The sequence below is a fragment of the Urocitellus parryii genome, chromosome 15, assembly GCF_045843805.1.
Source record: "Urocitellus parryii isolate mUroPar1 chromosome 15, mUroPar1.hap1, whole genome shotgun sequence".
In the NCBI taxonomy this organism is placed as follows: domain Eukaryota; kingdom Metazoa; phylum Chordata; class Mammalia; order Rodentia; family Sciuridae; genus Urocitellus; species Urocitellus parryii.
This window is the reverse complement of record NC_135545.1, coordinates 9605095-9620265: the sequence shown is the minus strand read 5'-3', so window position 1 is coordinate 9620265 and position 15171 is coordinate 9605095. Positions and strand designations below refer to the sequence as shown.

At 51.4% G+C, this 15171-nt stretch overlaps 1 protein-coding gene across 1 annotated transcript; it reads left to right on the top strand.

The window, feature by feature from the left end:
* The first annotated feature begins 1127 nt into the window (after positions 1 to 1127).
* On the top strand, positions 1128 to 15065 carry Meiosin (meiosis initiator). The gene is made up of 13 exons (XM_026403677.2): positions 1128 to 1379; positions 6052 to 6163; positions 7958 to 8092; positions 9022 to 9267; positions 10282 to 10390; positions 11079 to 11179; positions 11616 to 11771; positions 12044 to 12046; positions 12128 to 12201; positions 12917 to 13081; positions 13153 to 13397; positions 14139 to 14228; positions 14822 to 15065. Exons 1-13 carry the CDS (start codon positions 1128 to 1130, stop codon positions 15063 to 15065), a joined length of 1932 nt encoding a protein of 643 aa, XP_026259462.1.
* Positions 15066 to 15171: the final 106 nt, after the last annotated feature.

The window sequence follows — 15171 nt, the reverse complement described above, 5'->3', positions numbered from 1 at the left end:
TGATTACTTTATCCCTGACTATACTGTGAGCTCAAGAAGAAGGGACTTTATGTATTTTTATAACAGTTCCTGACACAAAGTAGGTGCTCAGTAAGTAACTGCTGAATGAATGGATGAAAGAGAGATTCTTTCAGGAATTTGCTGTTTGGTTAGGAAGATGAGTGCCTCTCCCACATCATACACTGCTTCCTGAGTCATTACCCCTGTTGCCACGGTATCCTGCACAGGGCCTGGCCAACCGGAAGTATCAGTTTATATAGGTGCAAACTGGAGCTAACCCTATGAGTAATCAAGGGAGGTTTTTATTTGATTGGTTGGTTGGTTGGTTGGTTTTTGTCTTGGCCATGCTGTAGGTGACACAAAGTGTTGTGGACATTTAGAGTAGAGGAGGAAAGCAAGGGAAGTAGCAACTAAAGTGAGCCCTGAAGGAAGGACAATGATTGGTGGCATTGAGGTGTTTGGGCAGCCCCAGAGGAGTTGCATGGGTAGTGGCAGTGGTGTAATTTGGGAGAGGGGCTCCAGCATCTCTGTATCTTCATGTGGTAGGAAAGAGGGGTGGAGGGTTGTGTTCATGGGTATATTGTAAATCATGAATTCAGGAATTAAGTTCTGTAGGTTCCCAGGAGGCAACTTATTTCATGCCATTATTTATTATTCATTTATCCAATATGCAGTGAATTCCCACAATATCCAGGCTCTGTCTAGTGTTCGGGATACGGTGGTGCTCCCCACAGCTGTAAGCCTTGTGCGGGGTTAGAGACAGGTGAGCACAGGGTCTGGGCAGCTTGGCAGCAGCATGTCACCCATCCTGTGGACCAGGATCGTTTCATGTGAGAGAGTCAAAGGAAGGATGAGACCAGAGTGGTCAGTGCGGCTGGGTGGAAAGAGTGTTATGAGCCATGTTAAGGGTTTCACCTTGATCCTTAACAACGGGATGACATTGAGGAGTTTGAAGCAGGAAAGCCCACCCTGCTCCTAGCGGAGAGTAGGATGGAAGAGGCCAGATACAAGGCTGGGGAACACAGAAGGATATCAGGGTGGACTTGGGGATGGCTATGAAGATGGAGAGAAGGGGAGGGAGGGAGGGGAAGCATTTGGTGGCCAACTGGTCAAGGGGTTAAGGGAGAATGACAAGTGCAGACAATACCTGGAACTCTGTCTTGGGTGTCCCAGAGTCGGGGCAGGGGCAGCATTGGAAGGGGGAACATTTAAAACGGGAGGTTTGGGGGTCAGATTGCAAATTCAATTTTGGATGTCCTAACCAAATCCAGCTCTTGTCCCAAACCAGGAATCAGAAGAAAAACCACTCCAGCAAGCTGCAAGAGCTGGCATTGCTGCTACCTGTGGCCCCGAAGACTGGCACCAAGAAGCTCACCAAGGTGCGGGACTGGTGGAAAGGAGGCAGACTGGGGAGACAGGTCTTCAGATAGCAGTAAGCTGGGAAAACCTAGCAGACCCTTTCAGAGTCAGCCTTGGAATGGGTATGGTCCTTCTCTGAAGGAATTTCTAGGAGTCCTGATCCCATGACTAGAAGCCTGGCAGTCCTTTTATGCAAGAGACAGGGGAATTGGGAGGGAAGAACAGAATACGGAGTCTAACAGCCAGAGGTTTGAGACCCCCCACCCAGCTCACAGCTGCAGAACTCTGGTCAGTTTCCTGAGTTTCTTGGCTTAAAACAAGGAAATATAACTACCACTACCCAGAGATATCATGAGGCCAAAATGACATAATACTTGTGACAGGTTCTGCACGTTGCATACCCTGAATAAATATCAGTTCCCTCTTCAAGTCTCTTGTTTTGGGATCTGTGAGGTAGGACTGGGTGTGGTTTCCCAGGATGTCCCCATAGGCTCCTCAATAAATGTACATAGTGCCAAGCTAACACCTTGCTCCCAGGGGGAACAGCCTAATATGAGACTCAGAGATCTTGAAGGCTTGATATGACGTTTTCTTGCTTTAGTTCCTCTCATTCACTCATGTACTCATTCATTCGTCAGCCATTTTTTGAAATATTGCTGGGTGCCAGAAGCTGTTCTGGTTACAACAAGGGAGGCAAAGAAATTTGAGACCCAGTTCTTCTCTGGGAACTCAGAGTCTGTCAGGAAGATGAAGATTTGAACACAGGAATAACTGATCCTAACTGGAATGTGCGACTTGTCTTTGCAGAGGTTCAGAGGAGTGGGTGTCTTGGAGAGATTTGCCTGACCCCAAACCTGGGCTTTTCCCTGCCCACCACATGTCATCAACCACAGGTCATGTTGAATCTTCCTCTTAAATCTCTCTCAACAGTAGGTGCTTTTATGAGTTTCCTAGGGCTACCAAAAAATCATCCCAAAATTAGTGACTTAAGAGAGACAAACTTATTCTCTTATAGACTGGAGGTAGGATGTCCCAAATCAGAGGTACTGGTCTAGAGTCAAGGTGTCCGTGGGGTTGGTTCCTCTTGAGAGGCTCCAGGGGACTGTCCACTGCCTTTCCCTTTGCCAGCTTCTAGAGGTCACCTACGCTCCCTGGCTCATGAGGGCCCAGGCTAGCAAGCAGCTTCGCATCTTTAAAGTTCTTCCCTCTCTTACTATTTCTGTTGCTATATCGCCTTCTCTGCCTTTGTCCCCTGCCCCCACCCCCACTGTTTCCCTCTTATAAAGCCATTGTGATTCCATTGGGCACACCTGGATGCTCCAGAGTAATCTCCATCTTGAGATCTTTAACTCACATCTGCGGAGTCCCCTTTGCCATATCAGGCAGCACATAGCACATCCATAGGTGCTGGAGACTAGAACGTGGATATCTTTGGAATTCTTTTTTTTTTTTAATATTTATTTTTTAGTTTTCGGCGGACACAACATCTTTGTTTGTATGTGGTGCTGAGGATCGAACCCCGGGCCGCACGCATGCCAGACGAGCGCGCTACCCCTTGAGCTACATCCCCAGCCCTCTTTGGAATTCTTATGTGAACTATTTGAGGAATTGTTTCCTCTGTCAAGCATTTGCATATTTGATGTGCAGAGGTATGTTGAAGCTCTTAGGGAGCTAAAGACGATAAAGACACAGTCCACTTCCCTTGAGGAATGACAGACTAGTCAGGGGACAGGCAACATTTCGTAACTGACCAGATGACCACATCTCTTGGAATTCTTCCAAGGTTTCAGAATACTTTGTTCACCATTTATCCTCTGCTGTGTCAGGAATCTTTCTTCCCTGTCTTCACCCTCCTGAAGTTCAGCCCTGGTTCCCTTGCTCCTTGTATTACCTGCATCCCAGTGCAGACAATGCCTGGGACTCTGTCTTGGGTGTCCCAGAGTGGGGGCAGGGGTAGCATTGAAAGGGGGAACATTTAAGACAGGAGGTTTGGGGGTCAGATTGCAAATTCAATTCCCAGTCAGTGCCCAGCATCTCATGGTCAAACTTGTCTCTGTGTGAAGATACCATAGCCAGTCCCAGGGCTGTGTGACGGCTCATGAACTATTAGGTGTGGCTTCCCTGTGTTTGAGACAGGAGGTTTGTGGTGTCCTTCCACACCACTGTGGCTGATTAATTGCCCCCTATCCCATGTAGTCCTCAGCATAGTACCATGAGCATTTCCTTGTTTCTGACTCCTTTAGATGGAGAATTATGCCAGTGCATATCCCATAAGGGAAAAATCTCTACCCCCAGGGCCTCCAAGACCCCCAGGGCCCTGCCTAGAGCAAAGAGCAGGAGCAGCTGCTCCCAACTTACTGAGAGTTCCAGATGCCAGATCTTGACTGCTAAGCATCTTAGATTCGAATCCTCATTTAATCGTCCCACAAGGCTTGGGAGAGATGTATGGGTAGGCTCACTTTGGTTTAAGGAAACTGACGTGCAGAGGGGTCACACTGCCCAGAGGCACACAGCAGGGCAATGAGAGAAGTGTCATTCCAAAGCCCTGTGCTTCAACCCTGCTGTCACAAAGAGCTCAGTGGATGTCTATTGAATGGCTGAATCAATGCCATCTGTTGAGATAGTGATAAGGTCCCTGGGATTCAAACCTCAGGGGCAGCAGCCAAGGCCACCCTCCCTAGTTATCAAATACGAGCTTCTGCTGAATCCTGGGTGATTCTCAATTGCTTTCTGCATACAACCTTTAGACTAGTCATAACAAGTAATATTTATAAATTACTTGACAGTTAACAAAGACTTAATTTTGTGCCAATCCTGTTATTAGAAGGAATAAATTAAAAAAGACAGTATCAGCTCTTGAAAAAATCCACTGTCTAGCAATATATATATTTAAATCCCTAGGAAACCTGGTAAAGGTGATCTCATTCAGTCTTCAACTAAGCATTTATTAGGCAATCAATGTATCACACCCTGTGCTGGACAATTTTACATTCACTAATTGTTTACTTTTTTTTTTGGTACTGGGGATTAAACCCAGAGTCACTTTACCTCTGAACTACATACCAAGCCCTTTTAGTTTTTTTTATTTTGAGGGAGGGTCTCATAAAGAGGCTGGCCTTGAACTTGTGATGCTCCTGCCTTAGCCTCCTGAGACACTGGGATTACAGGGAGGCACCACCACCCTGTTTTCTAATTATTTAGCCTAATGGCAGTCCTCAGAGCCCAGCTGAATATCCTCATTTCCATTGCATAGATGAGAAAATCAAAATATGTACTTGGTGAAGTACATAAAATGACCTGTTTTTAATGCACAACCAAGTGGTAGTTTGGATCCAGGTTTTAAAACCAATGTTCTCTTGGCTATGTCACACATATTTCTTAGATTATATAGTTCTGTTATAGCATCCTTCTTGGATACTACTAAATCATTTCACTGACTGTCTATATTGTATTTTATGGAATACTTTCATGTAAACCCCCTCATGAGACCCTGTTTCCTTATTTGAAGTTTGAGAGTTTATTTCTGATTTTTTATTATTCTGTGGATCCAGTTTGATTCAAAACTGGTGAACTTCCCTCACCTTGTCACCCAAATAACTCCTTCTACTCTTTTTTTTTTTTTTTTTTTTTTTTTGTGTGTGTGTGTGTGTGGTGCTGGGGATTGAACCCAGGGCTCTGTGCATGCGAGGGAAGCACTCTACCACCAACTGAGCTATATCCCTAGCCCTCCCTCTACTCTTTAGGCCTGTTCAAATGCTACCTCCTCAAAGAAGCCTTTCCAGACACCCTAATTTTGGGATCCTTTGTTTGTGGTCTTTTATTCATAATGCTTATTATATAGTTGGTAATTTTGAATGATTTGTGAGTTGATTAGGGTCTGTTGCCCTCACTAGACTGTAAATTCCATGAAGGCAAACAAAACATGTCTAGCTTACCCTGACATACCTCTTCTAGCTCTGTAACCCATATCAACTTAGGAGGCAGTAGGTAACTGGATGGGCTATGCCTACCCACTGGGCAGGAGGCATCCTCTTGGCGGGAGGTTCCATTCCTCTGATAGTCCCTGGCTATATGCTTGGGATACAGAATTCAATTCGCCACAATTTCACCATCAAGTAGTTCAAGGTCAGTGGAAGTGAAGGACATGTCAACAGATAATTATAAAACAGCGTTGCAAGTACCCTGGTTGAAATTGGCCCAGGGTGTTACAAGAGTGCTGAGGAGGGCAGCTGAGCCAGCCTGGGTGAGGGGGGTCAGGAGGGCGGGCATGCTGCCGAGAACCAGAAGAGGAGATAGAGGTGAGGAGTTCATGGGGGAAAAGAGGAGGATTTGCAGACCGGAAATACAGCATGAGCAAAGAGCCAGGGGCCAGAAGCTGAGCTGTACATGCTGAAAAACAGCCAAGAGGCAGGCAGACCTGAGTTCAGATTCTAGTTTTTCTACCTCGTTTCTCCAGATCCCTTTGGCATTCTAAGCCTGTTTCCTCAGGTGACACCCCACCCTACCCCCTGCCACCTCACTGAGCCTTGACGAGGTCTTAACAGTAGAGCAGGAACAGTTGGAGGACTGAGGCCTTGCTTGGGAGAGGTGGGAAGTAGGGGCCTGAGGCCTGCCTGTCTCTGGTTCCCAGCAGCCTCATGTTTTCCTGAGTCCTGGCTCTTGTGCTCAACCCTGTCTTTCTTTTGGGGGCAGAAGGAGATTCTGCTTCACGTCCTGCACTACATTCAGTACCTCCAAAGAAGCATCGATGTGGCCAAGGCCTTGCTCAAATTCCACACCAGCGATGGGGAAGGTGGACTTGGGGGTAAGCAGTTCAAACAATGTTTCCTAGTGTTTGCTACAGGCCAAATGTTGTCCTGGCCATTGTGGACATTGAGTGACTTAGATGAGTCCAGTCCCCCTCCCTGCCCTGGACTCTCACAGCTTTATGGAGGGGAAGCCATCAGAAAGTTGTTCAAGATGCTGTGGGGGCTTAGAGGAGGGGCTTCCAAGGACAGCAGGAGAAGGGAACCCTGCCAGACAGAAGGAACCATGTGGATGAGAGTGTAAAGGCATGAGGAGGCCCATGTGGGACATTTGGGGACAGGCAAGTAGTGAGTGTGATTGGAGGGACCATGTAGCATCCCGAGCTAGATCAGGACTGAAGTGTGTCTCCATGACCTCAGCCTGCTGTACTTCAGTTCCCATCCTCTGCAGAACAGGACACACCAGCACTTGGCTTGTCGTAGGGATTAAATACATATGAAGAAACAACAGGCGACTGGGGTTGGGGCTCAGCATAGAGCACTCAGAGCACTGCCCAGCATGCGGGAGGCACTGGGTTGGATCCTCAGCACCATGTAAGATAAATAAATAACATAGAGGTATCGTGTCCACCTATAACTAAAAAGAAATACTTAAAATATATATATATATGTGTGTGTGTGTGTGTGTGTGTGTGTATACATATATATATATATATATATATATATATATACATATATATATTTTCTTTAAAGAAAAAGAAAAATAGCACCTGGAGCAGTGGCCACCCAGTGTTGCGCAGGGTGCCCAGTGCTGTCGGTGTTGCTGGAGTGCGAGATATTCAGGCAGGGTGGCAGGAGATGAGGCTGGAGGGGCTTACCAGGGGCTGGGGGAGCAGGGGTGAGGTCCTGAAGGGCTTCTGGTACACAGCTACAGAGAGAGATGAAGATGATGAGAGTTACTGAAGGATTTGGGGCAAGGGAGTCATGATCAGATTTGGTTTGGGGTTTGGTTTGGAGATGGAGTCTCTGTCTGTTACCCAGGCATTCTATCCTTTTACCTAAGCTTCCCAAGTCGCTGGGATTCTAAACACACAATGCCACACCTGGCAGATTTTTTGTTTTGTTTTGTCCTAGAACAGGGTCCATGACATCTAGAGGACTGATTGTGAAGGAAGAAACTGGAATCAGGGATATCAGAGAAAATGGTTTTAGGAATATCTCTGGACCAAAGACAATGAAGCCCAATCTAGCACTGTAGCTGGGAATGTGGACAGAAGTGGGTGAACTTGGGAGATGTTAATAATAAGGAAGACTTGAGAGGCCAGAGGCAGAGGCCCAGGGTGACCCCAGGTGGGTGGTAGCACCTTCACTGTATTGAGAAAGATGAGAAGGAACAGGTTTGGGGTGGGGAAGAGGCATCTGGGAAGGGGTGAGTCTGTTCATCCTCTTGGCCAGCCCTGGGGAACCTGACTTTGCCCCTGTGCTTCTGCCTCCTGGCTGTGCAACTGAGGACAGGTCTGCTTCCTCCCACATCTGGGTTTCCAGGCACTGTGCCTCTTAATCCCCTCTACAGGAACGCTCAGTCAGACGAGTCCCCTTGCTCCAGTGTCTGGCACCATCTCCTCAAAGCCTTCTACTGTTGGGGGGAGGGCAACTTCTGACCACATCCCTGAGCCCCATGTTTCCTCTTTAGGGAGCCCAGTGGCCTTGGGGCTTGCCCAAATCACAATTCCTTATGTGAGTTCTGCCTGGGGGCCCGCCTTATCCCAGGGTTAGGAAGCATCATCTAGAGAGCAGGAAACATGCTAGGGTGAGGACTGGGATCTGACCTGTCCACTTCTCTGTCCTAGCAGGGCTGGGTCGGAACCCAGCTGTGGGCCCAGCCAGGCGGAAACACTCCACCCCCTCCAGCTCCCCGTGCTCTCGGAAGTCTCGTCTTTGGGGGGCCTGCCGGAAACCTCGGAAGAAGAAGCTGACTCGAGCACCAGGTATGAGCTGTCAGCGGAGCAAAACAAGAAGGCAGGGGTCAATGGAACAGGACTCCCTCTCCAGGGTTGCCATGGCCCTGCTCAGGGGTCTGCTCAGCAAACTATGCTAGGGTCAGATCCCACTCCTCCTAGTAGGAGCTCAGTGGCCTGGAGTGGGCCACTCTCCTCTAAACCTCTGCTTCCTCACTGGAAAACACAGCGCCCGCCACAAGAGAACAAGCACGCACTCTGCCCAAGCAGAGCTCATGTGAGAGACACTGGTCAGGTCCAAGGAGCACAGCTGCTGTTTTTATTTATTGCCCTGTACTCAGTAATCATTTTGGACCAGAGAATTGGGGAGTGTGCAGTGACAGGAAGATCCACATGTGGGAGGCAGTGTCCTGGGGCCAGCCCCAGCCATGCTACTCACTTGCTCCCCTTCTCATTTGTGGGACTCAGTTTCCGTGACTATAAAATGGGAGCCAGAGAGGCAGGGGTATAGTGCAGTATTTGCCTGGCATACCCACGGCCTTGGGTTGGATTCCTAGTAGAGCCAAAAAAAAAAAAAAAAGTTGGATCTCATCGGTGACTCCCTGGCTGTACATCTAAATCACCTGGGGTGCTTCAAAAAAGAAAAGAAAAAGAAATCCTATTCTTGTGCTTTTTACCTAGAGAATCGGGTGCCCTCTGTCTGTGGTGGAACATCAGATGAGCTGTGTCTTATTTTTTTTAAGGCTTGCAAGGTATATAGGTAGGGGTTGGGCTAAGTGACCTCTGCTTGAATATCTGAGCATGCCTGGAAGGGCTGGTGAGTGACCAAGCCACACACAGCTTTAAAACAGGGTGTCAACCCAGAGCAAAGGAGGTCCCCACCTGAGCCATATTCTGGGGTAGTCAGGGAACATCCCCACACACACAGGGTCCTCTGACACCCATCTCTGCATTCTCAGAACGTCAGACCCGGGACCAGAAACCTCGCCGCTCCCTGGCCCTAGACAAACCTGAGAAGACGGTGACCACGTCCCCAGACCAGAAAGAAGGAAACGTGGGGGGGCTTACCACTCCTCCAAGATGCCCAGACCCCTGGTGTGACCTCAAAGCTGCATTTGCCTCATTTCAAGGCGATGGAGAAGGAGGAAGATCCCAGCTGACGTTGCTGGATATAGCTGAAAACATCGTCCTTGGTGACATCGCAAGTTGGTCTCTTTCCTCACCATGAGTTTCATCTTTACAGGCTCTTTGCTGGGGACCTGCTGAGTAGCTGGGGATACATTGGTGATCAGAGTAGACCCTGCCCCTCATCTCACGGAGCTTATGGTTTTGTTCCCAGTTTTCTTTCTCATTTCAGGCTCTGTTGTGGGTAAGGGAGGGAGAAGATCAGGGCTACCCTCCTGTTAGGCTTCAGGTCACAGAAGTGGGACAGGGTAGGGTATCCTGAGAAGACCTCACCCGAAGCAGCCACAATGTCTCTTGTGATTGCCCTGTCACTCCACCAACTGAAATAGGCTTGCTGATGCATCTAGCAAAGACCTGGTGGAGAGAGGGGATTTGAACTCAAGGCCTAGCCTCATACTGCCTGCAAGGCCTTGGGCACTTGGTTCCTCTGTTCATTCATGTAGCCCCCATTCTGAGTGTCTGCTCCGGGCCAGGCCATGTGCAGACTGCTCCTGACATATCAGGGACTAAGGTCACAGTCCACTGAAGGAATCACCCACATCACCAGATGCTGATGGTCCACAGTGACCAGACTTCCTGGGTTTCCCAGGAGGCTGTTGGCCCCAGAGCAGGCATCTGACCCAGCCCGGGGCTGAGGGAGTGCTTGACAGATCTTCTTGCTAATTACAACGTTGGCAAGCTACCCGATATCTCAGTGCCTCAGTTTAACTATAGTATAATAATGGTGTCCTCCAGCAAAGGGTCACTGAAAAGGATTTTAAGTATTTCAAACAGGGCTGGCCACAGTAAGCACTGCATTCTTGCTTGTTATTATTGTCGTTCCACTTAAGGATTTTATCCTCATTACAGCTTCTGATAGGGATATGAGATTCAAGAAACTTCAGGGTGACTTGGGCACCCCCAGACTCACACAGAGGTCCTATAGACTAAGGTTTTGGTCAGGATGGTGGAGCAGAAAGTTGGGTGGCAGAACCTGGCTCCTCCCCATCCTCTATGTCGACCCACAGAAGTAGTCATCCTAATTTGCCCCCCAGGCTGCTGTTGTGCAAACAGTGCCCAGGATGGAGAGCCTGACCCTGCTTTGGAGGCCCAGAGAGGGGCTGAAGGGATCCATTTCCTAAGCAGGATACACCCCTATTCCAGGTGAGGGCACTCTGAGGGCACTGGTGGGCGAGGCAGAGGAGTTTGGGCTGGCATGGTGAGGGGTCCTGAGAAACGAGGCCGGTGTTCATCTTTTGCCAGTTCTCCTGAACACTGCCCTGGGCCTGCTTTATGCTGACTGCACTGAGCTCTCTGGAGTCTGGCTTCCATCCCTCAGAACCTGGCCATAGCCTCCCCACTGGCCTCTCTGCCTCCAGTCTCCCCCTGCAGCCCATCTTCACTTGAGTAGCTTTTCTAACACACAGAACTTGGCCTTGACCCTTCCTTGGTGCCTAGCAATTAGAGCCCAGTTATCTTAACTGGCATTGGAGACATTCTGTGACCTCATCTCCTGCCCTCACCCTGACTCTCACACCTAAGAGAATGCTCGCCATGCCCCGGCCTCTGAGCTTTACATTCTGGTCCCTCTTCATGGACAACCCACTCCCCAGGCCCACCTGTGACACTGCCTGTCCTGCAGTCCTCACTGAGGTCCTCCTCCCACTGCCCTCAGCGTTGCCCCTCTGGCGCCAGCTCACCTCATAGGCCTAGAAGCCCTTGGAGGCTGGGTGCTCAGCTGTCCGAGCTCCCTGGGACCTGCACACAGCCGGCCACAGGAGACACCGGAAGGGTCACACAGCAGTTCCCAGCTCAGGGCTCTGTGTTTGCCTCTTAATTCCACCTGTCACAGGCAGAAGCTGGTCTTCTGTGATTCCAGTGAGGAGGTGGACAAGGAAGTCCCAGATGCTGACCCGTGGCTTCCTGCCTGGACCCCAGAGGGCAGCCCTCATGGTGACTGAAACTGTCTCTCTTCCTTCTGAGGATTTCTATGGCAGGGGAAAGTGGGAAGGAGAATGGGGATCTGCTAAGAACAGGGATGGTGACTGCACTGTTCCTGCTGTCACTCTGATGCTAGTTGCTAGGACAGACATTGCTAATCAATTATCATTCTTTCCCTTGAGTCCAGATACTACCTCAGAATCTTTCTTAACACAGAGCTGCAGGTAGATATATCAGTCTATTGAATCTGACCCATTATGATGATTTTTTCCCTTTGCTATCCCTGAAATAATGCCAGGCACTGTGTCTCTTAATCCCCTCTGTAGGAACGCCCAGTCAGGAACGAGTCCCCTGGCCCCAGTGTCTGGCACCATCTCCTCAAAGCCTTCTACTGTTGAGGAGAGGGCAATTTCCAACCATATTACTGAGCCCCATGTTTCCTCTTTAGGGAGCCCAGTGGCCTTGGGGCCTCCCCAAATCAATAATTGGAGTGTGACAGGCCTCCCAACTGAGATCCTAGGACTAAGTCCTTCCCTCTTCAGCTCTCCGGGAAAATTGCTGCCAGAACAGATCTTGGAGGATGGCAATGAGTACCTGACCCAAGGTGAGCCTCCAGGGCAAGACTGAGGCTCCAGTCACTCAGAACATGGGGCACCCACCAGGTGCTCAGGCCTATGCCGTACTCTGGTCGCCTAGAGCCCTATCTCATCCAGGCCCTGTCTCAAGGCACCCACAGCCCAGCACAAGAGAGGGAAAGGCTCAGGAGCCTGATCAGGGAGCCACATGCTCCGCCCTGGGGCTAGAGGGGTCCACGGCAGCTGGCCTGTGAGGGGAATTGGACGTGGGGTAGGAAAAGGCCAGACAAGGGGGTTCCAGCTGGTGGGGACAGCAGGGCAGAGGCTCAGTGCAGTGGGAGAAGCACTTCCGTTCTAGCCAGCACTGTGGTGTCCCCACCAACAGGCCTCTTTGAAGAAGTGCTCTTAGAGCCTGAGTCTCGACCTTCTGCCTGTACCCTTGAGGCACCCCAAAAGAAGGTAGGCGACACCCACCATATGTCACCCCACTTCCCTGCTCGACCCATTCCCAGCCTCAGCCCTCTAGCCACCCAGCCACCTGCCCCCATCCATCTACCAAGTAGGGGGCTCCTGACTTTGTTTGATGGGTGAGAAAAAACCTGAACCCAGAGAGTGGCCCAGGAATTCTCAGTTTGAGTAGAGACCAAACCCAGGACTGCAGCCCTCCTGGGCCCTGGGCCAACCAGGGCAGCACCTCTGCTACAGAAGGTAACTGCTAATGGAGAGGCAGCTCTAGTCCTCCACAGATGCTTCCTCCAGTGTTGCCTCAATGAGTATCTGAGTTGGTGGCAGAAACAAAATCGATGCCATTATCTCCTAGCTAGTGCCGGGCGCTGTGGGAGGTTCTTCCCAGCCCTGCAAGGCCTGTATTGCTATCCCTGTCATGTAGATGAGATCCAGGCTCAAAGAAGTTCAGACTTCCCAGAGCACCACAGCCTCTAAGCCACTAGTACGCTGATGGGGTAGAGGTGACACTGCCCCAGGATGGGAGGAAACAAGTCGCCCCAGCCATTCCTGCCCCACTTAGCCTGCTATGGGATCTTGGGAGTGTGTGCCTGAGTGTCCCGAGGCTGTGGAGACTGTGAGGCTGCTTGCATTCTGTCCTGGGAAATCAGTGAGTGGAGGGTGATCCCAGCCCCCACCCCAACCATCTTTCTCCCTCATCATGGCCCAGAGCGTACCTCTAGAGGCTCCTGAAGCGCCCCCTGACTCCCACAGCCTGTGCCAGTCCTCGGTCTCACTGGACCACTGCTACCTCTCTTTGAGTGAGGCCAGCAAGGTGCAGTCCAGCCCCAGCACTGAGGAGAGCGACTCGGAGTCCCTGTGGGGGCAGGAAGAGGTGAGGGCTGGCATCTGCGGAAGGCGGGTGGGTTTCTCTTGCCCTGGCACTTACCGCTCTTCTCTGTCCAGGACTTGCAGGTCGACCCTGAGGGCTTGCAGTCCTCTAGTGACGAGGATGACGACTATACATGGACCCCCACCCGGAGGGCCTCAACCCTGCCCACAGGTGGGAGAAAGAGCAGGAAGGGCCGGACTAGCAAGGGCCCCTCGAAGCCCAAGGAGAGCAAGAAAGCCCCGTGTCCTACCCAGATGAAGAAAAAGTGTGTGAACGGCTTCATCATGTTCTGCAGGATGAACCGGAAGCAGTACATTAGGTGGGTGAGGGTCCCCGGCAGCCCCTGGTAGGTCCCTGATTTCACTCTGCCTCCAGGTTGTGTGGCTCCAACTTGTGAGAGTTACTTGCCCTTTTCTAGGACCCACCAGCCCCTCCACGGCCACAGTTCTTCCCCAGCCCTGTCGCACTGATCTGGTCCTTTCAACTATGCGCAGTGAAACCAGCTCAAATTTGAGGGGAGAAAAGGAAATTAGTTTGCTTGTATAACTTTAACAAAAAGGGGCCAGTGTTGCCTGCCCTAAGATGCGGTTGGTTCCAGGGCTGAACGATGCTGTCCAACTCCGCTCTCCTGAGCTGGCTTCATTCTCCAGAATGCTGGGGACAGGGACACCTGGGAGCTCTGGCTCAGGTCCAGTCTGCCCCCAGCAGTCCCTGTGGGGAGGAGGCTGAGCTGGCCACTTGCCAGAGTGAAGCCAGGGCCTGGGAGTGTCCTGAGCCACAGTGGACAGTGGGTTCCTGTACAGGAAGGTCTAGGTGCTGGCCTGTAGTCACCACCTCACCCTCCTGGACACTGGGTTCTCAGTTGGGAGCAGCTATTTAATGCCTTTCCCTTCTTTGACCTCAGTTCCGGAGGGTGTATGATGGGGGCCGCGGGCTACAGGGATGGGAGAGGGCACTGATGGGAAAGCTGAGGCTGGGAGAGGGCCAGAGACCCTGTGTGGCCGCACTGCTGGCCTCCACAGGCCTCTCCTGACCACCCCTCCCGCCCCTCTTGTTCCAGAGCCTGCCCTGGGACTGCATCCACAGCGGCCACCAAGGAACTGGCCCAGCTGTGGCGGGTGATGACCCCACAGGAGCGGAGACCATACTGGTAAGAAGCCCTGCCAGAGACCCTGTGAGGAGCCAGCAGCAGGTCCCAGCCTTCCTCTAGGGTTCAGAGCCTCAAGCCTGTGGTGCTGGAACAGGGCGGGAGCTCACTGAGCTGTCTTTCCTGAAAGACTTGGAAGTGACAGAGAGAGGTGTCACCTAGTAGCTCAGAAAGGCAGATGATTTCACTGGGTTTTGGACCTTGCTGCTAGAGGTTCTCCCCGGCTCTGCCACCGGGAGCTCTCAGAGCCTGGCTTTCAATTCCTGCTGCTTGGCCTCCTCCCTTCTGCCTCTGATCCCTGCCTCCCCAAAACCCGTCTTCTCCACCAACTCCGGATAGCTGTCACTGGCCACCTCTGAAGTGGTCCCTGGAACACTCCTCAACACGAAGTTTCTCACACCCCAAAGCCCCTTGGAGTGTGGGGTTCCAGCAAGGGACCCTCTGCCACGTCTCGTCTTAGCCTGGGACTTGGAACCCAGGGCTTGGCCTCCCACTTGTCCTTGGCTTGGTCACTGCTGGGGCTGGAGGACCAGGGGTGGGACAGCGATGGTGGGAGGTGAGAGAGGAACCTGCCCCGCTGCCACCTCTCCCCCCAGCATCAAGGCCCGCAGGTTCAGCCGCCAGCATAACCGCATTGTGAAGCAGGAGAACTCCAGCAGTGAGGACGAGGACTGGGAGACCCCCAAGCCTTTCTACCAGCTGCTGGCAGAGAAGGCACACAGCAACCCAGACCTGCCCCCCCTGCCACCTCTTCACCCCCAGGGAGAGGGCTGTCCACCTGGGCGAGCTCCCTCACCTCAGCTTCTGCAGCACTCCTCGGAAACCAGGAGCCCGTGGTGAAGAGGCGTCTGTTCCCTTTTGGGCTTCAGCCCCTGCCACTGTGTGTCCCTGGGCCAGCTCCCGTGGGACTGGGGAAGAGGTGTATTTATTGACCCCTGAGACACTG